Consider the following 27,412-nt stretch of genomic DNA (forward strand, 5'->3'; position numbering starts at 1 on the left):
CAATAGGGGGGGGGGGGGGTGGATTCAACTTTTTAAAATGAAGTATCCATACCAGCAGACGTACTGGTGCACAATCTTTTGTTGTAAGTAATGGCGTTCTGGAGTGAAAAGACATTTTAGCCCTTAACTAGCTGTGACACTGATCTTACACAACCCTCCCGCGGAAAGGCTGCAATAGAACTACAAATCCCAAGAAGCGCTGTTTTCTTTGTTAACCTCATTTCCGTAAATAGAAATGGCTGCATTCTGAATTTGCAGAAGGGAGGTGCTCCAATCTCATTCAATCCGACAACATATTCTAGAAATATCTTGATTGTACGCTTTGTTTTCTTTTTCAGCGCCTCAATAGCGAGTGTTTTGTTCCATGTAACCCAGACATCTGTATTTTTGGATTGACTAGTTTGGTCGTTGCGTATTTTATGTTAAAATTAAATTGAGAGGAAGAAAAAAGGGACGTACGCAGGTGAGTTAACTTTTAGCAGTTTGTGATGTCATGTCAACATTGATTTATTTTACTTACCATCGTTTTTATGGTTATAGTGGGGACTACTAATGCATGATGTCATAACGGTACAGCTGGAGAATACAGTCTGCGGCTCGAGCCGTGAATTGTGTTCTATTGCACGCAAATGCATGTTAAAAAATAAAGTACAATGTGAAATAAGTACATTATTCCACTAAATAATACATTCCAAATATTTTTATAAGTGGGTTGCAATTAGCCTACACGACAAATAGAAAACATAATAATTTATTATCAATAATTTGGACCTATGGTATATTTCGAATAGTTCGATGTTTCAGTAAAATGACAGGGGCCGGTTATTACTGTGTTGGAGACATTATGTTTAGTAAGGGCGGATGTTAACGACTGAAACGTCAGTTAGTCTCAGCACTCGGCCACTCCCAGTTCCAACGAAATTGAACTGCGTTGCGAGATTTTAGCCGGTTGACAGCAGAAGATGCCAACTCATTCAACTTGTGACTTACATTCTAAGGGAAAGCCAAATAAGTTATTTCTGCACAAACAAAAACAATGTTATTCAAAGTGAACAATGGACAGTAGCGTTCTGTAATAGAATTACCTTTACTTTTTATTTTATTTTATTTTTTCCCGAAAGAGCATAAACGCAACTATTTTTTGTTATCCCTCACCAGGTATGTATAGGTGAATAAAGTTTAGAGTAAACGAGAACTGTTTCATTGTGAGAAAACCTGACATCCTTTAGCACAATGCAATGGACATTTTTGTGTAAAAAATGTGAGTATTTATGGAGAAACCTAACGGAAGCACATGTAAATAGTTAAATAATAATAATAATAATAATAATAATAATAATAATAATAATAATAATAATAATAACACCCTGAAACAACATAACATCAGACGTGCAGAAATTAAAACATGATTGCCTTTGAAATGTATTTAAAAGTTCTAAAGAAGCAGTAGCATAAACAGAATGCAAGCGCTTATACATCCAGTAGGGCTACTGAGACTATTCCTGCACAGCTGCATGCTTTTCCTTTCATGTACCTGCTCCCGGCTGCAGTGGACGCATTTTAAACTATAGGCAAAGTCTGGGAGTACTGCACCAGGGATTTAACACACACGCTAGAGTTGCATATTTCTTACTGAATAATGTGGCTTACTGTAACTGTGGATTCCACATAATAGCTATTGTATCTTAGGAACATACTTCCATCTGAAAAAAGTGTATCCCTACGTCCTACTTCCACTGTAAAAATGTAACATTCAGACAGACAGGTTACTATTATATACCACATTCTGATGTATGTAAAGCCCTAAGGTGAGACTTGCAGAAGTATGCATGTGTGGGTGGCTTCACCATATTTCCATTGCCAGTAGGTTTTCCTTCTGTCTAGACTAGGGGATGCTTCATTGGCTTCGATCGAAGATAAATGTAACTGCAGTGCTTCGTTTCATATATATATATATATATATATATATATATATATATATGTATGTTGTTGTTTGGAGTTAACTCTGACACTTTTAGATGTATCATGATACTACGACAAGATTTCCACCCACTGCGGACCTAAACATAGAATAAACAAATTGGTGTGTGGTATCCTCTGTGCAAACAAAAAATCTCTCTCTCTCTCTCTCTCTCTCTCTCTCTCTCTCTCTCTCTCTCTCTCTCTCTCTCTCTCTCTCTCTCTCTCTCTCTCTCTCTCTCTCTCTCTCTCTCTCTCTCTCTCTCTCTCTCTCTCTCTCTCTCTCTCTCTCTCTCTCTCTCTCTCTCTCTCTCTCTCTCTCTCTCTCTCTCTCTCTCTCTCTCTCTCTCTCTCTCATGATGTGTGCTTTTAATAATAGTGTCTTTGTATTTCCAGCAGTATTTTCAGCTAGTTGTGTGAAGCTTATCATACAGAGAAACATGCCACTGGGTTCGGATAAACCAGGCTCCAGTGAGGAGGACAAGTTGAGTGATTCGAGCGAAAGCAGAAACAGAGCTGACTCTGCAGAGCGGGCTTTAGGAATTAGACAGCGCACGCCCAGCCCTCACCAAGGGAACGCTCCTCAGTGTAAGTCTGGAATCCCTTCTACATACAACACATTAGTCATTCTGTGATCAGCTGGCGCCCGTAGCAGATATAATATTTGCATTTTAACATAAAGTCGTTACAGTGTAGTTTAATGTCAGATAAATCTGTACATCATGGTGGGCAAATGTCATATACAAATGTGTTTACTTTTTATTGTACCTGCTGAAGACAGTATTTGAAAGTTCAAGTGTTTCAGCATGTTCAAATTTTAGGATGAAATTCCAAATAATCTTGATGAGTATACAGGATCCAATGTTGTGCCCCTCCCACCACCCAAAGCCATTATCTCTCATTCTTGTCATAGCCCACTCTCTAATGTCCTGAGGCATTGGCAATAACAGATCTGCTTATAGTAAGCATAGGTAAATGAAAACCTATTAATGCAAGAAGAGACCTATTTAAACAAGCACACACTTTACCACAGTGCATCTTCCCACAGCTAGTCCTAGATTTGTGTCAGTGGAAGAGCTGATGGAGACGGCTAAAGGAGTCTCTAACATGGCACTGGCCCATGAGATTGTGATGAGCAGAGGATTCCAGCTGAAACCTTCTGACCCAGCTGAAGGCAGGTGAGACATGAATACAAAACACCCTTTCAATAGAAACACACAGCACACAATGAGCCGGACATCCACAATGTAACAGCAACTTCATCCAAACACTGTACTTTCTGGATTATACACCTTTAAGAGGTGGAGTGGCACATGACTGATCCAACATGGAAGATGTATCTAAATCACTCAGAATGCTTCATTATTGATAGCAAATTATCAGACGTTTATCTGAGCCTTTCATCAAGCTGATCTAGAAGCGCTGCCAACCAGAAGCAACGTGATCAAGATTTACCATGCATGTGTGAAACCTTCCTCTGCTGAATTAATACAGTGTCTCGCCCTTCAAGTCATATCTCACTGATGGCAGCACAAAGAACAGTCAGTTTAGTATTTGCCTGTCTTTACGTGCTTCGTTTTGATATGATGTGATAATACCTTAATCTTTCATTGTAATATTTTAGTATTCATGTATTTAGTTCTTTCAACATTTTGATTCCTAGTTTAGAAAAAAGAGTGCAAGATATTGTGCACAAGGCATTCTGGGATTGCTTAGAAGTCCAACTGGGAGAAGATCCTCCGACATATGACCATGCGATTAAACTGCTGGGAGAAATTAAAGAGGTACGTTTTTATTTAATTTTTTGTACAGTTTAATTCAAGCCTTCAAACCCCGATTTATGAACAAACACGCTCCAAAGGCAGCCTGTACCGTTCCATGAGAAATGTATGTTAAAGTCACTGGACATTCACTGCTATTACATTACATTATGAGACATTAATGCTATTACATTACATTATGAGCCTTCCTGAGTTTGCTTTTCATAACCTCAGGTCCTTTATGAATTATTTAACCAGACGTGGTGTTTAGGTCCAGACAGACAGCTATCAGATCGGGTTCATGTCAAAGATTCCCTCTTCTTCCCAGACTCTTCTGTCATTCCTGCTGCCTGGTCATAGCAGACTGAGGAATCAGATTAACGAGGTTGTGGATCTGGATCTGATAAAGCAGGAGGCAGAGAACGGAGCGCTGGATATTAACAAAGTAGTGGAGTTTATCATCAGCATGATGGGAACGCTGTGCGCGCCGGCACGGGACGGACGAGGAGATCAGGAAACTCCGGGACATCACAGCAATCGTTCCACTGTTCAAGTACGCGCAATTTAAAAACCTTCAAAAGTATGAGCTAGTTAAGAATTTTCCATGTCATTTATAACCTCTTCATGCTGCGTTTGCAGGGTAATGCCTACTTTGACCACAGTGACTATGCAACTCCAAATGCATTTTAATGTCAAATTGAACTTGATTGTGGAAAAGCTGTCAACCCCATGATTCGACAACGCTGTAATGTTTTATTCTGCATCTTCCAGGGCCATTTTCTCAGTCCTGGATTTAATGAAGATTGATATGGCTAACTTTGCTGTAAGCAGCATTAGACCACATCTGATGCAGCAGTCTGTTGAATACGAGAGAACAAAATTCCAGGAATTCATTGAAAAACAACATAGTGAGTAATACATTTTGATGTGCCAGTCAGAGGGGTGAGGAGGGTTACAAATGTACAAGACAGACAGGTTTAGCATAATGTTATTGCCAAGTCTGCTACACACCACATGGTTACTTGCTTTCATGCACACATTTCATTTTCTTATATCGTTCAGGGTTTTCTACTAGTCCCTCCTAACAGCACTTCTGAACAGCCTTACATACAGAATGTATACAGGTGCATACATGTGTATGTGTACATATGTATACATGTTCTACAGTGTTGGCCTGCAGTGCTACAGGCTCTCACTCTGCATGATGTTGAGAGGCATTGCAGTGAGGTTTACTAGAAGGTTTAAGGTAATGAAGTAATTTCTCTGCAGATGCCTTGGATTTCACTCAAAGATGGCTGGAAGAAGCAGCTAACAGTCTTGTAAACTCCGGAGCAGATGCCACACTTGCCCCTGCTGGTGCAGCAGCCTCCGGTGGTCCTGCGTTCTGTCCTCTCACTGTGCACAACCATGCCTACATGAGTCTGCTCAGGTGGAACCACAGGCGCACGCCTTTCCCTGAAGTAGGTGCCTTGCATTGCCGTCATTCTCTTCCAAAGTCTGCAATTATTATGAAATACATATATTAAGTGTCTGTGCTAGCTGTACTTTTATGCAATGCAGATTTAAATCCTCGTGAACGTCGATCACTGCTGTTGAACAGGTAATGTTATAGTTATTTAAAAGACTGTCAGGAGCTGCACACTGGCTGAAATGACCGTGCTTTTTAACTGAGGTGTTAAATACTAGTAGAGAATGAAATGTGTAGAGTTTATAAGGAAGTTCATGCTGAACCAGTTCTACATAATAAAGTATTGTGTCACAATAGCAGAAGTAATTTAATATTGGCATGATGGTTTAAAAACAACTGAGTCATTATTTGACATTACAGGTACTTAAAACAATAGATGCAGGTAGGTGAGAGACTTCGATTTTTAGTAAATGCTCTGTTTAATAAAATAAAACTATCAGAGGACACGTGACTCTCTTTCAGACTCTGTTAATGGATCAAAGCCGCTTTGAAGAAATGCAGATGGCACTGGAACAGCTGACCGTAGTAGCAGCGGTGCTACTGATTGTGTACAACGTCGCTGGGGCTGCATTATCTGGCCTTCCAGGGTTTGCAGACAAACTGAAGGGGATTGTGAATGTTCTGCTGGCAGGCATGCATATTCCGTGAGTGGGCAAGCCGCTTTGTGTTTTTTTTTTTTAATTGCATGTGTAGTTTAGACAGAGTAAGCTTTTGAGAATGAATGTGTCTCTTTGCTTGGCATCAGGCTGTATTTGTAAACATTTTCCTATTTTGCGACAGCTAGCAGTGTACAGATGCTACAGTGCTCCCTAGTGGATACAAAAAGAATTGCACATTTTCCTTTTCACTATCAGGTGACCACTACTTGATCAATTCACATATATTTAAATTGTGTCTTTTATTTTTTTAAAGATCCTTCAATATGAATGAAACCTTGGCTACTATTGGTGAAAAACTATGCGTTGAGGTTAACAGCTGCCTGTCCCAGCATGGATTCACTCAACTTTCTGCTGACAAAGCTGCTGTTCTGAAAGGGCAGACCCAAGCTGTGGTAAAACCAGATAACTCAGTACGCAAACTCATAGGTAAACTCTATTATCTAAAGTCATTAAGATGTAACTGAAACTTTTTTCAAGCTTTTGTAGGAATTCCCCAAGTCAGGTTTGAAAGCGTTAGCCACAAAATACCAACCAGTATTTTACAAGTTGCTTCTGCATCACTGTACTTTATTTCTGCAGATTGACATGCGGTTTGATTACTAATGACAATGATTAGTCTGCTGCCAATCTTCAATCTTTATAGAGCTGAGATGAGGCAAAAGCCCATTTATTGTGTGGCATGCTTTTTGAATTGCAGCATGTATGAATCATTGCTAAGGTTACCCAGTCCTATGCAATGGAAAAATCAAGAGTTTCAAAAGTTTATATAGCAGGAGTTGGTATGGTGTGTGTACTATATCATACCTGTCCAACTCAGTTAGTGATAATGAATGGATTTTTCTTTTTTCAGATTCCCGCATACAGACCTTCCTCATGTCTTACCTTGACTCAAGCCATCACAAATCAAGTCCAGTTGTCCCAGGTGGTCTTGTGCCAATTCAGAAAGAACTGGAAGAAATCGCTGTCAAATTCAGCCGCCTTGTGAACTACAATAAGATGGTCTTTGCACCTCACTATGAGAAAATTCTTAAAGAGATCCTCAGTAAGGACGAGTCTCATTCAATGGGAAAATCTGCAGGGCAAGGATGAATATTAAAACTGGGTCACTCAGTCTGCCAATCTGACAATTGGGGAATTTTCCATTCACAGCAGGACTTTAAAAAGCAAATTAGACAAATGTTTCAACGAGAAGTCTTTGTCAAATTCCTTTTTGTTACAACAAAACCTTCCTGTTGAAACAACATTTGATTCATTTTTGTTTCAGTACAGTTATTGTCTGGACCAGAGATCATTTGAACTAGTTATCCTAAACGACCATAAACTTAGACTGAACTGGAAAACGCGCTTAGCATCTCTCTGGGCATTAAAAATTATTATGCTGTTTGGTTTTCTCTGCAGAATTATCAGTACTGTGCATTATACTGTAGAATAGCTGAAAGGGTATAATTAGGGCTTATGTTTTTTGGTTTTTAAATTTCATTTTTCAGTGCTTATTTTTAGCTGCTTTTTTGAGGCGTTCGCTTTTTACATACTGTATGACGTTATTGTTTTCGGTTACTTTCCAAAATGCTTGGCTGTTTTTTTCTGTCACAAGTAACTCGACAGTACTTGCACACTTAAGTTGTACCTTCTTTCCTTTGCTGTTTTCCTTAACAAAATCCTTATGGTCACGGGCACATTCTTCTAGGGTTTTTGTGTCTTTAGACTTTTTTTTACATTTCACCGTAATTTGCAATTCAGTTTTATTCTAGCTAACTATAATATAGCTTTAAATCCTGCGAGCAAACCTTCTAATTGTAATCTTGTTTTAAATCTCACAAGCGGAGTCTGCAGTAGAAATGTAGGAATTTGTTGCCACTCAGTAGTAGGGTGGTTTTAAAGTATTCAGATGAAATCAGTGATCGATACAAAGTCAGGAAGGAGGAACATTGCCCAACTGCACTGGGAAAGGTATTTGGTTTTGTTACTTTAAATGGGAAAGGAGTGGTCTAGTGAATTGAGTAAGCATTTCCAGTGTTTTTCTGGTGTTTATTGGCTATACACCAATTTTATTTTATTTTTGTGTCGGGTGTTTTAATGGTTTTTATCAGTTAAAACCGAAACCCTGGGTATAATGCTTTTTTACATGCATTGCCTACAAATATAAGGCAATCTGGTAGGCAAGATTAATATTTACCTGGTCCATGAAAAGCAACGCCAACCTCTCAATCTGTGCTTAATGACTTTGCTTTATCATTAGACTGTCAAATCAATTGTGCAGGATTAGTAACTTAATTTAGTACAAACCATTTTGTCTTTGATTGAATCAGGTTCAATAACAATTCTGTGGGTATCCACAGCGTTTTACACGGCACCAACGAGGGTTATGCTTTAATCATACTGTTATGTTGTGTGAATGTTTTATTTTGGGAGATTCTCCAGCTTAGTTATCGTATGGGTTTCTCTGCTGTGCCTCCACACATCAGTGCAGACAATGTGATGCACTCCAAGGGTAACCCATCCATCTAGGAAAAAGCTAGAGCAACCTTTTAATTGGATTATCACATATGGCTTGCAATACGATTTAGACTAGGTAGAATGCAACTATCAGCCTTCAGCATCTTGTTTACACCTACAGACTGACATATTTATTTAAAATGAAATGTCAGTATAACTTTTTTCTTTTTTTAATGTATTCCTTCATACATTTAAAGCTCAGAATTACCCTTCCCTATAAAGGAACAGTACCTCAGTGGTAATATGAAAACAGTATTTTTTTTCTACTGCATTTTGTTTCTCATTCATGTTAAATTTTGTTCATTTGTTAGCAAGTTCCAGAATCAGCTGAGTGATAATTCACTGTTGCTGCATTATTCAAGCTTGGGTTCACATGAACCACATTGTTTGCTATGTAAAATAAATTACTTTATTTGAAGTTGTGCTATTTATTTTAATTTTCTTTTGTCCACAAATGAGTTAATTGCAATTGTGTTTTATTCAGAAAATGTATTGAATGTCTTAAGAATTATTAAATATGTTTTAAATTATAGTATTTTCAAAAGGTGTAGCATCGCTTTTCAAATGTATTTTGAAAAGAGAAACTATATTCTAACATGGGCACTGTGTGCCATTATATGTCTTCATTTGCACATACCAAGGTTGATCCAAGGTGCATAGAAAGTTTGATAGATTGCTCATCTACAATGTAGGTGGAGTGTATGATTTGAGCATTTTTACTTCGTGCATAAATAACTCCTAATGTGGCTTTGTGTAATTGTGAGAAAAAACAAAACAAAAAAAAAAAAACACAGCAGCTTTAAACAAATAAAATACTACCAAACATTTGTTTTTCTTTTTTTTTTTTATTTGAAGGATTTGTTTACTCCTTTGGACTACAAAACAGAATGAATCAATGTTGCCATACATAATGAAACTAGAACAGTGTGTTGAATTACGGTATGTAATTAAAAAACTTTATACAGTATAAGCCACCCAGTTTTTAAAATAAAACCGATGAAACAAAAAACACAAGACTTTAGATGCATCAAACAGCATACAAGAATGAAGCTGAATTTATGTTCTTACCTGTAGCTTTAAAAAAAAAAAATAATAATAATTGTATATTCTTACACAAAATGCGTCTTGTGCATCTCTTCCTCGGTGGAACCGTTTGCTTTAGCAAGAGGCACAATCTTGTTTTTTTGAAACCCCAGGATCAATCACAGTCTTATAGCACACCGTGAGAGAGGATGATGTCTCAGCACCCAGGAGTCTTTCACAGAAATAGGTTCCCAGCTGTGGGGTTCATCGGATTCTCTTCTGTTGTCGGGCTCTGTAGATGTCGTGTACGGGGGGAGCTATGGCCCCCTTTTCCTCTTCATCATCAGAGTCAGTGTTTGGTCTCTTCATAGCTTTGTTAACCATGGCATTATTCTCTATAGGTCCGTTTCCCTCTGTAGCCAATTCAGGCTGCCTGCCAGTGATGATTTCCACTGCTGCATCCACAGCTAAAGCAAAGGGAAAGGTTAAGACAAATGGTTTAGAACAGTTGAACATTTGTATTGAGATTGTTCAAGCAGAATAAACAGTTAAAAAAAAAAGAATAAATAACTGTATGGTAATCCATAAATCAAATAAGTGATCAAATGTTTAAATAAATATTCAACCAGCCTGGGTGGTAGATTGAAGACTGCATTTTTTAATATAACTGCACTTAAAGCATCTTCAAGTCAGACTGAAAATCTGTTCATTCATCATAAACTACTTAAGACAAATATTCAAAAACAAGACTGCATTAATATCCCACATTTATTTTTGACAGTTGAAAGGACTTACTTTCTGGCAGTTTACATCTTCTGAAACTCTCCATGAGTTCTTCAACCTGCACAAAAGGTCCCTGAAGGTAAAAACAAAAGCACAGCTTTATTCATTTTCCACAACATGTTACAGCTTTTCTTCCAAAGGTAATGTTATACTTCAACAGTAATCCTTTGTTTTCATGATTTCCCCATGATAGCCCAACACAGAGTCTTACAACTGGATAAAGTTAGATTAAAGATTCAATTGATAGCACAGGATCACACAATGCCAGTCCCCCATGAGCCTTCTTGATTTGGTCAAAATATTAGCAAGTGTTTTTCTAGCTCACTGGATGTAACTGACCATGAAGCATGGTGGAGGTGGCAGTAGCTTCATTAGAAACACCGCAGCAGGAGGCACAGGGAACACACCACCTGGTACAGGATGAAGCCCCGGAGCTAGGGGAAGAAAAAAAAAAGAAAATGTGGTTTATTTCTCAAATGGCATTTAAGGGTGACGGATACTCTTCTGTACAGCAGCATGTGTGTAATTTATATCAGACATTGTTTTTGCAATGGCTTCCTTTGCATGATGTATCTTTTTGATTTACCAGTAAGTCATTTATGAATGATGTTACAGGAAAGACTGCAAGCATGATAATTTTTGCTATCAGATACACTATCCAATACTCACTATCTAAAAATATTTCAAACAAAAAAAAATTATAAGGCGGGCCACATATACCGGAACCGACAAGCACCAGTAAAATTACAAGACCTTTTGAAATGAAACTTACGTGCCAAATGCCTTGGCTGGAATGGTATCATCTGGTTTGTGTCTGGCTTTGGATATTCAGGCTTTCTATCCGCTTCATCCTTGAGCGCTGGTGTAACGGAAGGAGCCACTACAGTTTCTTGAATCATAGTGGCTAGTTTGGCACGAGAGGCATCCTGTAATGAATCAGAAGTCTTCATTTGGAGATACTCGTTTACAGCATTTAGCCCGGTATCTGGGTTTGTAACACCAGTTGCAAAAACCCAAAATGAATCAAAATCCACCAAAAAGGTCAATGAGAATTCCAACGTGCTTATACAAACTATGTCATACAGTATCCTAAATGCGAGCTCAGTGTAGAAAAAAAATTTAACTTGCATCCTTTAACAAAGAAAGAAATACCGGTAGTAGTGAAAATATACATTTCCATGTCTGTCAATGAGAATAAGAGCTAGAAGCAGAATCAAGTCTGCAAAGTACACACCTTGTAACCAAGAGCTTTCAGTTCACTGGAAGAGCAGGGGTAGAGGTCCATGAACTTGTATCTGTCTACTAGCAATGCAGTTTCCTTCCCTTCATACTCCTCCTTAAAGGCTGTAAACCTCCTCCTTTCCACCTTCAAGATACTGGCTAGATCTCCAATGTTGCTCTCAAACGCCAAAAAGCGGGCCCAGATTTCTCTGCATATCAAACAAAAAGGTTCAATGTCAAGCATGTGGAGCTGCGAAACATCACACTCTGCCTTCATTCAATATATAATAATGAATAAGTCATGTGGATCTGAGAAACATCACCTCAGCCTTCATTCAATATATAATCATGAATGTCATGTGGATCTGCGAAACATCACCTCTGCCTTCATTCAATATATAATCATGAATGTCATGTGGATCTGCGAAACATCACCTCTGCCTTCATTCAATATATAATAAATCAATAAATGCAATTCAAAACACTTACCCAGATTTCTCAGGTGACAAGCTTCCGGATGTTAAAACACGCTCAAACAAAACTCTGGTATTATTATCCTCTATAAAAAAACAAAGCAAACCAATAAATAAATAAAATTAGTATGTTAACTGACCACCTTCATCCAGGCGGATTTCGTCTGTCAGATTTTCTACTGTACATTTACAGTCTGTAATGAAAGCTATGCATCACTTCTCATTTACAGTTTGCTCTAATAACATTTTTGATATTGGAATGTACCCTTGTGTGGCGCAACAGAAAATTATACAAATCACATCTTTTAAAATGGTACATTCTCATAAAACGGTTGTACACTTACCATTGAGGTGAGACAGATACTCAATATATGCCAATATATACTCTGGAATGTCTCCATATTTCTTCAAACCTAACTCAAAGATCTTGAAAGCCACCGATTTGTCCTAAAGAATAAAAACAAAAACAAAACAAAAAAAAAAATAGAACCACGCAACCTAAAACAAGAGCTAACTAACATTCTCAGCGCTCTTTCAATTTGAAAACCGCTCACACTTTTTAAAACAAGTTTACAGGCAGCATAAATCATCCGCTTTATTTACTTTTTTTTTTTTTTTTTACAAAGACCTTAAGTGTAAAATGTTCAAGTGAATTTACCTTACTACAGTAGTACTCCATCAGTGCAGCAGACACATAGACATGATGACGGGTTCGAAGATCCTCTCTTGCTTTCTTGAATATTATTCTACCAGACTTGATACCTTCTGCTCGCCTCGCAAACTTCATATATTGGATGTAGACCTTTTTTAAAAATAAAAAAGCAGGAGGGGGGGTTATATGAAGCCTATCATACCGAGCAATGTTTTGTGCCATATAATTTTTTAAAAAAAATTAAAATAAAAAAGTGTGGTATAGCAAACGTCCTCAAATTAGATACCAAGTTAATCATCAAGATCAGTCTCTGCAATATGCACTATATCAAATTTACCAGAGTGCCTATCAAACTTTTAAATGCTGTACTTCTGACCACTGCAGGAAACTTCAGAATCAGTGGCACATAAACGAGAGGAGAGTTTTGTAACACATTCCAGCGGTACATGCAAAATGAAATCTTACCAATGTTGGATCGATGTCTTCTACTGCCACGAGGCGGTTGTATATGCTGTGCACCTTTTCATATTTCATGCGACTCTGAATGATAAAAGTATGAGAAGAATCAGCCTCCAGAGTTGACAACATTGTGCATCTGTAAAGAACCATGAATAAAGACTACCACAGAGGGGCCGAGGAGTGGAGTCCACATTTATCTCCAGTGTACAGTGACACTTACCTCTTCATAGTCTGCAAAGGAAAAGTAGAGCAACATGTTTTTCTTTAACAAAGTGCTGATAGCTCTCTCATAAATGTTTGCAGCTTCGTCACTGAACAGCTTAGCATTGTTCATATCCTGTGAAGAGATACAAATACGAACATACAAAATAAACAAACATAAAATAAACAAATCATTGAATAGTTTCATTTTATTTTTCATGTGTGCAGTAGGTGGCGACAGACAAGGATTTGCAATCCCAGTTATTAGACCATGAAAAAGTTCAATTAAATCCACACACCCCCTTTTCTGCTAGCAGCTTGCTGGATTGCTCCAGGTACTGAGCTGCTTCGTACCAAATATCAGGATGATGTCCCAACACCAGCAGGCACTGTTCATAGGCAAACATTACTGCAAGACAAATAAAACAGCATAATGAACGTGTCATATTTCAACAAGGATCCCAGGACTAACTTCATTAAAACAGAGAAAGCTTTACTGTAAACCAGGGGTTCGCAAACTCGGTCCATGGGACCCCCTGTGTCTGCTGCTTTTCATTCCAACTGAGCTCTCAGTCACTGGACTATACCCTTAATTGAACTGATAATTTGCTTAATTAGACCTTTTTACTTGTTTTCAGCTCCTAAACAGTTTTCAAGTTAGCTAAATATTTTATAAGTAACTTGAACTCTGCAACTGTTTGAGAGCTAAAAATAATTAAAAAGGTCTGATTAAGCAAATTATCAGTCTTACAGCTTGGACCAGTCCTGTGTTTGTTTCACTGTTCGCACCTCTTTTTGTGATGAGTGTTTGGTCCTCGGTCCGAAGAGGGTTGCTCTTCTCCCACTGAATGTACTTCTTCCACATCTCAACCTGCTGAGCCTCTTGTGGGGAATTCTGAGGAGGCACAGATGGTGCGTTTCGATCCAGGCCCTTCATAACCGTTTCATATTCCTGCAAGAAATTAAAACCCAATTAATACCATCTTGCATCTAGTCACATACATCTTCCTAAACAACATGCCCGTCAACCTAGGAAGAAAAACAGACTCTCCCTTTTTCTGAAATACTTAAGAAAACGTGAATGATAGCAATGTATTTTGATCCATAAATAGATTTAAGAGTCTGTGTGTTTTGAAGACACACTCACTGGAAAAATAAAATGCTCCTTACCTTTGCTACTCTTCTGGCATTCATGTAGTCTCGACTGCGGTCTTCAATCATTTTCTTAGCCAGGTGAACATTAATGCCCTATGAAACAAACAAACAAAGCTGCATTCCAGTATTACAAAACATACAAGTTGTCTTTTCCCATGTATTCCCAATAAGAGACCAATTACTGGTCATTTGTGTAATGATTGCAGAATGCTTAGCAAACATTTGCTGTAATTTAGACATGGTTCTTTACCTCTTCATATTTGTTGTAGTCTCTCCACAGCTGTTCAATGTTAATCATGGGATTCACACAGCCTCTCTGGTACACTCTACGAACGGCTGTAATTCTCTGATTCTCTGCATAGGATCCCACAGCTTCACTAAAAAAAAAAAAAATACAATTCAGTCCGATAAACCAATAATTAAGAGAAATGATCAAGTGCTTTGATACTTACACTCCTTTTAAAAAATTGATGTAGTCAACCCATATCTGAAAAACAGAGGACAGGCATTTAATGCAGAAGTACATTTATAACAGCACCTGTTAAAATGAAGACAAAAATACTTTGCTTTAATTACCTGATAGGACATGATCTCCATGCCAATTTTATCCAAAGCAAAATCATATGCCTGTGCCATTTTTTCTCTGAAACAAACAGGTGCAGATTTTAAAAAATCCATTACATAGAAAGACAAAAACAAAATACTGTGTTACGCTGTAGTCGGGAGCCATAGTTAAGAGACCGTGCTGTTTGTGTTCCGCCTTATAAACGAGAATACTAGTGTTAGTGTAATGGCATTGTGGGGCAAATGGGAGCCGTGACCATACTGCCTTATAACCTGTTCCGCAGTATAACGGGCAGCCTTATAAAAAGGGGAGCACTGTACTAATTAAATCAAAGCCTCAAGTTCTGCTTCTTTTTTAAATCTGAAAAAATAATTGTTTTTGGAAATACTTACTTGTAAGTAGGAAGTTTGCCTTTGGTTTCTCGAACATATGATAGGTAGCATTTCCATAGATCAATATGCAACACTTTCATGAGACACCTTTGAAACAGCTGTAAGAAAACAGAAACAAACATAACAGTTAAGAACATATGACCTACATTTCTGAATGTATGGAGTTCTGGTCTAGAATTCTAGCAAAGGTGCATCATTCACAGTGCTGAGAGTATGCAGGCATTCACCATAAAAGACATCAGCGTGGCAATATTAAAACTGTAATCCTGAATGAATCCTACCTATGTGATCTGATTACACGGGTACCAAGAAGCAACTCTCCACTCAATACACAGCAAGCATTTGTTTCAGTCTGATTTACTTCTAGATGTGTGCGATTTGTTAGATTATCTGCAGAGCCTTTGCTGCATACTGATGCCTTTAACACCTGTTCAGAACAGGTCCCATCATGCACTGTAAAAGCACATCTTTCAGAGTTCATTTGTTTGCCACTTCAAAGCAGGCCCTCTGGATTCAGTGCTCACCTTTTCAACCTTGTCATAGTTTTTTGCCTTAATCTGAAAAAAAAAAAATACAAATATATACAATGTTAATTTCAAATCTACCCTTACAAAAATATATATTTTTGAAAACATGACAAACACACACACAGATTAATCATGTGAATTTCACACCAAAACAGGTAATGAAGTGCATCTTAAACTTCCATTACTAATTTGAATTCACACACACAAACAAACTGTTTATCACCTTCCCCCAAATTACTAATATACTGTACTTTTGTGCACGTGTATCAAGAACAGCTTTAGATATTGTCAACTACCTTGCATTACAGTCACTTTAAAATCTGCTTGAATGGGCTTTTAAAGTAATCTTGGAATCAATCATTTACGTCTATTTCAAACTTGGCTACGTAAGACTTTAAAAACAATTTCACTTCTAAACAGAGCAGTGTACTACTGATGGAAGTGCTTAGTACATTTTTTTTATGCCTGTTTCAGGTTCCCATGATAATTTATACAAAATAAGTATATATGAAAAAGCTCAAACAAATACCATAAAGCTTGTATTCCACAAGACTGTATAGTTCATTTTGAATTATGCAAACAGATTTTGTGACACATAACACCACCAAATGTATACCTGATTTACTAACACAGAACTGTCTACCTGAATTGAATTTAGGGTTTTTGCATTACACAGAAATTAACCATATTTTATAGATAAGCTTTGTGGGGTGGCAGGGGCATAATTTTGAGAATTCTGTTATTGCATGGTTATCAGATCCTCGTGTTTAGTTTGCTCCAATGGTTTTACTCATTCCAGAACAATGACTTCATAAAACAGATTAGTGTGCTGCACACGCTGCATCATCCCAGAGATTTAGATGTCCCAGTATGACATTTGCTAGTGGTAGGCGGTTTAAAATGCCTTTTTGTAAATGAGCATTGCTCTCTCTCTCTGTGCATTCTTCTACAGTGGAAAATAGGTATGTTATCTGTCATGAAACGCTTTATTAGATGGACCAAAGTAAACCACACCTTATTAATCTGACAAATTAGTTCAATGGTTATTTAGTTTTAGTCTTGTTAAAGCAGTATTTCCACTATTCTCTTAAAGTGCCAAGCAATAATAAAATGGTATATTGCTTTTTTTATACTTAAGAAAAACAAATCAAAGGTTTATTAATAGGAATTCCCAGATCTTTATTTTCAAGAATAAAAACTTAGCCCCTTTGAAATATTTTGATTGCATTTACATAAAATCACAGCAGCAACAACAGCAAAGGGGAATTAATTACAAAGAGCATGACTATCATTACAAGAATTACAGAGATGGGACCGGGGACATTTGCATAGGACTATCAGTAGAGCATATGGATGATGATATGTAGAGTGCAGATAACAGTAAACGCATTGTGTAAAGTGTGAATAAAACAATCAAATCAAAATTGTAGCCTCAACTGCTGCTTGTTTTATTTTTTTTACTATTTTTATTTATTTCCTTCAAGAAAAACTTCAAAGCATATTTAAAAACTAGGCAACTTTAAAATACATCATGCAACTTTATTTGACATTTAAAAACTATCCAGTACTATTATGGATCACTTCAGAAAAACACCTGATTCAGGTGCTGATCAAGCAGGATGAATTTGTATTATTGTGTATCATTACAAAAGCCTCACGCAAGTACTGCACCCGGACATTATGGTTGTTGCCAGGTACAGATGGCAGAACAATGATTGGGCCACATTTCAGTCCAATTTGACTATTTGTAGAAAGAACTTGGTAATTCTGGATTTGCACAATGCATCGAATGGGGTTCCTGCCAAAGGGTCTTACTAATGCAATGGCCACATTCTTTACTGAGGCCAGTTACAATTAAAAATAAAATGTAAATTAATTTACATAGAGTATAAGTGTATGATACATTACACACGAGTTTCTCCTTGGGTGGTCTAAATGTTTACACAGCACTGTGCACTGAAGTATTACAATTATATATCAGGGTTAAACTTTCAGTGCTCTCTCTTTATAAATGCAGCAGACTGCCTTCAAACAGTATAAAGAATGTGCAAATACCAGTGTAATTAAAAAAATGTGCTCAAAAACAGGGTGCATAAAATGCAATATGGTATAAAATCTATAGAGAATTCAAGGGGTTCAAGAAACACAATACAATGTGAAATAATAAGTCTAAAATCTTATGAAATGTTGACAGAACCAGATTTTTTTAAAATTTTTTAATCAAAATAAAGCATCCACTGGGGCATAACTTAATGGAAATCCATTTCAAATGTTTAATGGATATGTGAGAGTGCGTGATCTGAATCATTGATGTGGACAGAGGTTAAAACAATGTGGCAGTGGCACAGAATGTTTTAGAGGATATTACCTGTATGGAACTTTTTTCAGAGAACAATAGAATTCAGCTCTGTACCAAATGTGCTGTCACTATCTTTATTTGGCAGTGGAAATGTGAAACAAATGAAGATATGAGGCTTTGACAGTGCAGCTTTACACTTGGCAGTGTCTGAAGCGATGAAAAAGTCACATGACCACATTACAACAGCAATTATGTCACAGGTAAAAGAAACCACTAGATTGCCCAAAGTTTCCACAACATTGAAAATATTAAATCCCAGGCCATATGATTTTAGATCGTAGCAGTTGAAATACTGGCAGCAGTGGACTTACAAAAAACAAAAAGCTCAGTGGTGCTTAATTATCTGTACTAAAAACATATCTATTGATACAGAACATCTTTATAGTGTCACTGACCACGTTTGTCTTCTTTAATTAGTTTGTTTTATGTTTTCCTTTATCCCAAAAAAAACAAATATATAAAATCGGGGCTACAGAGTTAATAAAATAATCAGAATGTGAAACTATCACCAGTTATACAGGTTTAAGGCAAGATTCTGGGTATATTAGACAAATTCAGTTGGACTGGTTCGAATACAGCACACATAAGTCTGACAGAGGATAGAAAGTGCCGCTGTGTCACATGTATCCACTGCGCTGATAAGCAAAGTAATCCAGTGTGAAGGCACTTAAATGCAGTAAAGATGACAAAGGAGGTGAAAGCACATTCATGGTATAGACCTGAATATCCAATTAGAAATGAAACGATGCAATGCAATGGTATCACAATATGCAGGTTGTGATTCGATTCACGGTCCATGTAATGATCTGCATCAGCTACTTCTATGATGCATAATCAAATGGTGGTCATTTAATGATGAATCACTTTGTTAAGACAAAAATGTAATGGGAAATTACAGAATGTATTCATACCAAATGTAAAACACACCTTCATTCAAAAACCATTTGGTGAACTACAGTACGAGCTATGTTGTGCTATTGGTCTGGTATCATGATACAAACCTTAACTAGAATACAAGATATCATTAATCGATACATAACAAAACGTTACACATCTACACCCAATTATCCTCCATAAAAAAAAAAAAAAAAAAAAAAAAAACACCCACAGTACCTACCTGCAATATTGCTTATACTAAATTTAGTGTTCTCTCTAAGATACTCTTCGCTGCCTTTTTTTTTTTTTTTTTAGGCAGCCTGCCCAGTTAATGGAGCCATCCTATGATGCATGTTTATAAAAGACATATATAGTTGTCTTGAGTGAAATAACAGCTTAGAACAAGGCCTTGGAAAAAGATGGCAGCCATGACCTTGAAAACCAATAGGAATCAAGCTTGTACCCAACTGTATAACTGTACAAAATTTGATCCAAATCGGATGTTCTACTCCAATTTTCTTTCACAGCCCCCTAATTTACCAGTTTGTCCCCTAATATCACAATGACCTCCATCCCCTACTTAGCTCATCAGTGTGAAGATATGTGGGGAAGGGCCTCCAAGCAGCTTGGCTATTAAAAGCACTATTACATGTAGTACAGGGTAAGTCGTGCAAACAGGAGACCGCTGGCTTGACTCCCATTCACAGTAAGTTGCTATACTTGGATGAGGGCCTACAGGGTGCGTGGTATTGCCCATCAAGCTCCCGCAGGGTTAGGGAGGGAAATTGGCTGGGGATAGTTAACCTCATTACACTTCAGTGACCCATACTGGTCAGATGCCCAACGAGGCCAGACAGACACTCGCCGGGATGGGACATGCTGGGTCTTGCTTAGGATCGGCAGGTAAAAAAACAAGGGATTAAAAGATCAGTAGGGGACCTCTGTTCCAGCTGTGGTCAGTCCTCATGATTAGCAAGTGGGTGGCAGCATTGAGGCAGCATTTGAATTAGGCATTTCAAACTGGGTATAAAAAAATGTGGCTAAAGTTGTACAATAAAAGGAATTCTGATTTCTCAGTTCTTCGGGTAGGATACCTGATATCTTTAAAAACAATGAAATAGACCATTCAACTTTCATTGGGACTTCATTCAAATTTGGCAGAAATGTCACCAGAAATCCCAACAGTTTTGATTAAGGCAACAGCTTTTAACTGCTTTGTTATTCAGCTATTGTGAAGGTCACCATCTAATGTTCACTATAAACAGGCTCTGTAATAGTCATTGTATTCCAGTTCAGGCACCTATTTTAGAATTCCATAGTATTTCAAACAACTCACAGGATAAGTCAATATATATACTGGCAAATGTGTATAAAAATCTAACTGAGCAGGTGTCAGCATTTTCTACAAGCTACAAAACCACAATCTAAAAGGGCTTCTTGTTCCACTCAGTCAATCACGTTATCCTACATTACAGTGCTGACATGCCAGTATCAATGTAAGCCATTCCAAAAGCAGCACTGACGTAACATTAAAACAGGTCATTTAAGGACCTTTTTCATATTTCTGGAAGACATTTCAAATGTGTTATTAGTTAGAAAACTGTAGTGACTAAAGCGAAAAGATTTCAACATAATGGAAATGCTGGGGTGCAACGAACAGACAAATGTATAAAAACACACAGTAGAGTTCTGCCAAGCACTTTTTTATTTTACAAACCCAAATCTACTTTCATTTCAAAACACATACACACCGTTTATACTAGCAATGGAACTGATTAGCTACATTTATATACTGGTACTTCTTGTGCAGTAAAACAAAAATCAAGTCACTCGATTACAGCTCTGGAACACAATTGCATACATGAAACAATGGAAATCTAATTTTCCTAAAGCGCCAGTAATCAAAGTCCAAAATGCTGGACTACAATTTTATATTTGTCTTTAAAGATAAAGCTGTTTGAAGGCAGAAGGAGCAAGGAGACTAAACATGCACTATTAGGGTTAAATACAGCCATTAATGTACCATTTCAGGGAGGAGAAATAACAAACAGGAGGAGCTAACCAGAAACTTTCAAAACACATGCTGCACTTTTTTTTATACTATAAATTGGACTGCAATTACTTTCCCCATCTCACTATTTTGAAGATATGTTAGGTAAGTGAATATACAATATAAATGATCAAAATTGTATTAAGTGGTTTCTAAATTGTGACATGCAAGTGCCCCTCTACAATATCCACTGGGGATAGTTTTCCCAGCAGGAGAAACTACCAGATATGATGTCATAGCACCTTCAGGTAATTAAAATAATTGCGAACATATAACCACAATATAACTGTGACAAGCAGATGGACAGACCAATACTTAATAACAAATTGTCAATTTTATTACCAAGTTTGATGACAACTGGTTAAGTCGTTTCGATATGTTAAATTGCAATGGGCTCTACATTTGGGTACAGGACCTTCACTATACACCCACCATTGGGGACACCTATAATGTGCAACATTTTACATGCGACACACCACACCAAAGCACGCATCCAACTGACTGTCATGGCACTGCACTGCCCTGTGTATCAATTACAAAATTGATTTTCTTGTTTAAAAATACCAAACAAAGCTTGCGTCACATTGTATTTCTGGACACATGGGATATAGCTGTGATCAAGAGATTTTGTAATATAAATTAGCCATCAGCATTTGTAAAATAACTAATGTAATATTAATGAGCGTCAGTGTTATGCTTGAATATTCACATCTATTATCTTGCAAATACAAATGAATGCAGTTTGCTAACTTAACACAAAACACTTTTTGTAGAAAGGATATGTGTGCATTTTAATGTGGTTGTAAAATGCCAAATTATCCTAATTAAGTCTATAAGAATGTTGTAATAAATTTGCAATTTTATGCTGACAGAGTAGGGAGTGGAATATTCTATTCCCTTCGACATATGATTTATTTCAACGGTTCATTTAAAATATTTGTGAAACATCCAAAATGCATCAGAATTAACACCAAATCAAGACAAGTGTTATTCATCTTTATCAGAGTTGATTCAGATCAAATTAACCACATGTGAAAGTGATCAGGGCTACAAAAAAAAAAAATTCAACTTTACTATCATATACTGCTGTCTAATTGAAGATTTAACTTTACCTCTTTTTACAACAGATCTCATTCATAACTTTGAAAACATTAAATAAAAAAATATGGTAGAACTTCAGAAAAGTCAAGCTGACACATATTTCAGCAAGTGTCCTCATCAGTGCAAACTTGACTTTATTTAATAAGTTTTACACCAGATATACAAATTACTGATTTGTAAATCTGCTGTAAACGGCTGTGCAAGTGAAACTTGAACGTATCAAGGTTATGATACTTTTTACTTTTGAACAGAATTATAAACTTAAAAAAAAATCAGTCACAATTCTCTTCCACATACAATCAAATTAACTATGGTTTTATTCAATTTATTTGGCGCGGACAATTACAGCGAACGTTAAATACAAGTTACTACTAAGTAAATGTGCACACAAATATACAGCAGTGGTCTAATACTGTACTTACCATAAATTAGGAACTTGAAACTTGCGTTCCATTTTCCAGTTGTGGTCTGCCACAAACATATTTCTACATTAGTCCAAAGTGTATGTTTTAAGTATGATCTTATTTTCTTGTGGCATGCAGTCACAATCAATTTATTTAAAATATTAACATTTATAGTGCTGGAAAGCACTGCTTATACTCTGGTCAAGTTTAGAAGATTTTTTTTAAAACAATTCCCTTACATTAATGTCAAGCTTGACCAATTCCACTTTTGATTAACATGTTAATAGTAACATTGACAATGAAAAAAAAAACAACTTAAGCCCCTTTCACACTGGCATTCTCTACCCGGGTCAGAACCGACCAGGGTCAGGAACCGGTGTCAAGCAGGTCGGGTAAATAATTTCACACTGCTTTTGATAAAGCAGGGTTGACATGGGTGATAGACGGAGTGCATAATGTGCGCGCATCAGTGCCCTGGAAGCAGCTTGTTACAGACGCTTCCATCCAAGTGTCTGGATTGAACCGTCAGCCCAAATGTTGATTAGAGCAAATGTTTCTACATCCCTGCTGCATTCTGGCTCATGCTGTGCCTCAAACAATAAACAGAAATATTCCTTGCGGAAGTGAAACCATCACACCGGTTTGGCTGTTTGTTATTGCGTCGGCTCACGAATGGCCATCTTGCATTTTGTCTCGCTCAACCCGGGTCAAAGCGTGTCGACGCGCATCCTAAGGTGGGTCGCTGGGACCTGGCCACGACCCATGGAAGTAGTTTCATACTACGCAGGATTGTGATCCAGGTAACCAGAACCCAGGTAGGAGTGCCAGTGTGAAAGGGGCTTAAAAATGGGTTTGTAAATGGGCCAAGCATTCATTTTTCACTTACAAGCAGAACACAAACAAGATTGTAACATGTTAGTTACTATTCATTTTACTATTAACACTTTTCTCAGTTGTGATCGGGATACACGAATGGCTTAACAGGTATCAATTTAATTTTTAAAAATGAGCATTGAAAGGTCTGGGTAAAACACTGAAAATCAGAAGCCATATGTATATTGTTTGCAACTGGTAATTTGTATGAAAAGCCACCCATAACTACTTCAGTATGTTTAAGATTTACCATTTGTACTCACTCTTTAAGCTGACTATTAGTATCTGTACAATTTGGTGTGCAAAAACATCATACATTTGACTATAAGTGATGTATGAGGAACAAATCAGACCCAGCTACACAGGGTCATAGCTTTGATAACAAAAAAAAATGTAAAAAAGGGGGAGGGGGGCCCTTACCGGTTGGTTCAATCATTCTTGGTTTTCCTCTTAATTTTTCTGGGAAGGACCATACTCCTCTTAATAAAGCTCAATAAAATAGCAGTATTTTGTTTTGGACAATTAGCTGGTAAAATATTAAAAAAAAAAAAAAAACACATATACGTACATATAAATTATGGAATAGTCCATCAAGGGACTTGAAAAGACGCCACTAGGTCTGTCAATTATGAATAAAAGCAGATTACATGAACGGACCTGAATGAATTGTTTCCTTGCACAGTAAAGTGTAGATCAACTGTAAGAGCCACAAACTGAACTATCACTCGGAAGTTTTCCTACCCATCAGGAAATTTATTTATTACCAGTTACATCAAAGTTCTCATGGACAGTGCTCCCTTTTAGTTTCATGATCTGATCATTCATGGTTAGGCCACAATGACAGTAAATTAAACATTTGTTCTACACTTCACTGTGCAAGGAAACAATTACCCACAATATTTCACATTTTCTTTATATGCAAGTCACTATGGTGAAATAATGAAGGAGTAATGTAGTCACCGACCTGCTTATGTGCTAACTACACATTCACTGCAAGTGTAACCAATGTGATTTATTTTGGTTTGTATTAGGCGGAATGCATATTTAAACGGGTGACTTATTTATACTCAAATGATTGTGCTGTTTATTACAGGCGATGACTGTACAAAGTGCAACATAATAAAATAAATACAAAATCTAAACTAATTTATAAATTCCGCCTGGATTGTTTTCACCCCTTTAGGACTCAATGTAACAAACTAAATTATCCAAAATACATTTCATTTTTTGTGGGGGGGGGGGGGGGGGGGGGGGGAGCAGAACCTGAAATCTGCTTTTGGCAGAATCTGAAATACTTTTTTTCTACAAATGCAATTACAAATACAATTACTTCAAAAATAACACAGTATTAATGAATTTAGTTTCCCGCTACAAGAGAAACTAATTGAATTTAGCACCATTCACATGAACACAAAATAAATTAAGAGCTCAAAGAAATCACACAGGAGGCAATAAATTGACACAACAAGTAAATAAAAGGCTAAAGCACTCCAATGCCATTAAAATAGTTTTAATGCTGTTGCAGATCCAACATGCAATTGTACCAATAGGAAAAATATATTCCTTGGACCACATTTACAGTGTGATGCTGTAAAAAAGAAAAGCAGTTAATATTCCCCGATTATACTGTATGAAAAGGGGAAACCTAAAGGTGGTTATTTTGTTTAAGAGTACCTTCATGGTGTGAAATTCACAGATACACACGCACACATATGTGAAATAATATAAACATATTAACCTCTGCTTCAATGAATAGTTTCCAGAATCTGCCAGAACTTGGGAACTGGGCAACAAGTCGCTCATAGGTCTTCCTTGCTTTGTCTATAGGTTGGTTCTAAAAAGTATAAACCATTTAAAACATCATTTACATTATTAACAAAAGTTGCAAATAGTAATATCAATTTGTACATATTGGTGTAGAACCACCAAACCCAACACAACCTAATAGAACCCCACCCCCCCATTATAAGGAAACGTAATCCTGTGTCACTAAACCTGTGCCTCTCGTATCAGAATGCTCCAAGCGTCAAGGTCATAAGGATTTTCTTCCAGCTTCTTTTCGGCTTTCTTCACCTTCTCTGGAATATACTCCACTGCCTGGAAGTTATAAAACACAATTAATGTAATACAGTGCATTAGAAGAAAAAAAAAAAAGACTACATGCATACTATATTAAAACTTTTGTAAATAATGTTTTCAACAACCCCATTCATCTATGCATGCATGTTTTTTCTACTCAAAATTGCCTAATTATGCACAAAAGCTGCGCTGCCATCCATTTCTCCAATACTGGGTGCTCAGGTTATATGAACACTGGTTAAACAAATGCATTTAGCATATTGTACTACATGTTAACGTTTTTCTGCAAGCAATACGTATCGCAACTAAATCCCCTTGATAATATGTTCCTTTTCATAGCAAAACATGTTCTTGTTGCAATTTAATCACAATTCAGTCCCAATTTAGAAGGATTTAAGGAGTTTTAGACTCCAGTCAGTTAGGATACAGGGGTTTGGGGGTTAAGTGGTGTGCTGTAGTTATGTGCCCGCAGTACAGTACTTAACACATACATTGAATTGAACTAAAATATATGAATCGTGATATGCAAGCTTTTACTAAATGGTCAAGCATAGACCCCTGTAAATATATTCCATTCTTGTCCGAAGCTGACAAATATGTTCTTTACATTACTGTCAACCTGTAATAAAGACCACCTGTCTGTAGAATGAAAATTCAAACTAATATCCATGTGTAAAGAAAAGACCCCCACCAAACACACACACAAATATATATATACACACACACACACACACACAGTAGTATTACTGGAGATAAGTTAATAACTCGAGTTTAGTGATTTACAACCTGTGGGTTTAATGTGACGACTACAGAAGAAAAACACGACTTTGTTATCAGTAAAATACAACCCCAAACAAATATACAGGGGACAAAACACAGTTATGTAACTGCAGAGGTGCATTAGGGAGTTATTTTCAATTGTGAACATGCATTACGCATGTGATGCGTGTAAACAGTACAGCAGGCAGCGCATTCAAAACAAGGGATGACAGGAGTTTATATAAAAAGTGAGCGCGTGTAAGAAATCTTAACATTGTCGTTATAGTTTTGTATAATCTTGTCACCTTCAACAAACACTACTAGTCCGCACGGTTTCACCACTAATTAGTTCTTTATGTGTGGAAAACATGGTTGATAAACCATGATGCAGTGTTTCTTTCACAATCCACCCACGCCTCAATTTTACCGCAAAAAACCCAAAAAAAACAAACAAAACTGCTGAAATCCTGGGGGGGGGGGGGAGAGAGAGAATGGGGAATAGAAAAGGGAACAAACCACATCGCAGATATTTTTCTGCAAGCTGAAATTAAATCGTTGTGTACTATCCGCAACGTTTGAACACAACCTTCCAAATCTAGCTACGGTACCCCCCGCCATTTTTCTTTCTTTCTTTCAAACAACACAAAAACGAATGCAACCACCTAAACCGCTAAAAAACGAACACAATGCCTACGAAATAGCCAGCGCTTGTTCATAAATTTGATAAATGAATACCAGTTTTTTAGGAATATAAAGATATTTGCCATCTATGAACTGGGTGTGTAGGCCTCAGCCCCACTGAAAAACTGTAGCCTGTGTGTGTAGCTAACAGATTTTAAAAAGACTTACCAGGTCTGCTGTTCCTTCTGCTGCCATGGTTACTTGATTTTAAACAGGATATTAGCAAGAAAGAGGTTCCGTGATGTGTTTGTTTTAAAATATAAAAATAAAAAATAATAAAACTAATTTTGCGTGCTTAATTATCCTCTCTCTCTCGCTCTCCCTTCTATGCTGTATCCCTTTGCACCTCTGCTAACATGGCGTCACCAACCGCCTCCTTGTAGCAGCGCCTCGTGCATATGAGCGCCACCTAACGGCAGTTAATTTGTACTGCAGGC

The 27,412-nt window shown here is 37.1% G+C and overlaps 2 protein-coding genes across 2 annotated transcripts; one reads left to right on the forward strand and one right to left on the reverse strand.

Annotated features, from left to right (window-relative positions):
• The first annotated feature begins 93 nt into the window (after nucleotides 1–93).
• Nucleotides 94–8,760, forward strand: LOC117435097 (T-complex protein 11-like protein 1). Its single transcript, XM_034058039.3, is given in 11 exon segments — nucleotides 94–463; nucleotides 2,356–2,547; nucleotides 3,008–3,137; nucleotides 3,623–3,743; nucleotides 4,048–4,215; nucleotides 4,217–4,272; nucleotides 4,491–4,627; nucleotides 4,989–5,179; nucleotides 5,650–5,831; nucleotides 6,100–6,272; nucleotides 6,697–8,760. Coding segments are annotated over 10 exon segments (1,545 nt in total). The 5' UTR covers nucleotides 94–463; nucleotides 2,356–2,399; the 3' UTR covers nucleotides 6,936–8,760.
• A 656-nt stretch (nucleotides 8,761–9,416) lies between these two features.
• LOC117434552 (cleavage stimulation factor subunit 3) lies at nucleotides 9,417–27,368 on the reverse strand. Its single transcript, XM_034057115.3, has 21 exons — nucleotides 27,144–27,368; nucleotides 25,452–25,553; nucleotides 25,195–25,290; nucleotides 15,791–15,823; nucleotides 15,267–15,364; nucleotides 14,886–14,952; nucleotides 14,762–14,796; nucleotides 14,560–14,686; nucleotides 14,325–14,402; nucleotides 13,944–14,106; nucleotides 13,454–13,563; nucleotides 13,174–13,290; nucleotides 12,960–13,034; nucleotides 12,501–12,644; nucleotides 12,187–12,289; nucleotides 11,859–11,928; nucleotides 11,383–11,578; nucleotides 10,921–11,074; nucleotides 10,488–10,582; nucleotides 10,161–10,221; nucleotides 9,417–9,832 (listed from the first exon to the last, which is right to left on the reverse strand). Exons 1-21 carry the CDS (start codon nucleotides 27,168–27,170, stop codon nucleotides 9,630–9,632), a joined length of 2,154 nt encoding a protein of 717 aa, XP_033913006.1. The 5' UTR covers nucleotides 27,171–27,368; the 3' UTR covers nucleotides 9,417–9,629.
• Between the last annotated feature and the right edge of the window lie 44 nt (nucleotides 27,369–27,412).

This window comes from Acipenser ruthenus, chromosome 28, assembly GCF_902713425.1.
Source record: "Acipenser ruthenus chromosome 28, fAciRut3.2 maternal haplotype, whole genome shotgun sequence".
In the NCBI taxonomy this organism is placed as follows: domain Eukaryota; kingdom Metazoa; phylum Chordata; class Actinopteri; order Acipenseriformes; family Acipenseridae; genus Acipenser; species Acipenser ruthenus.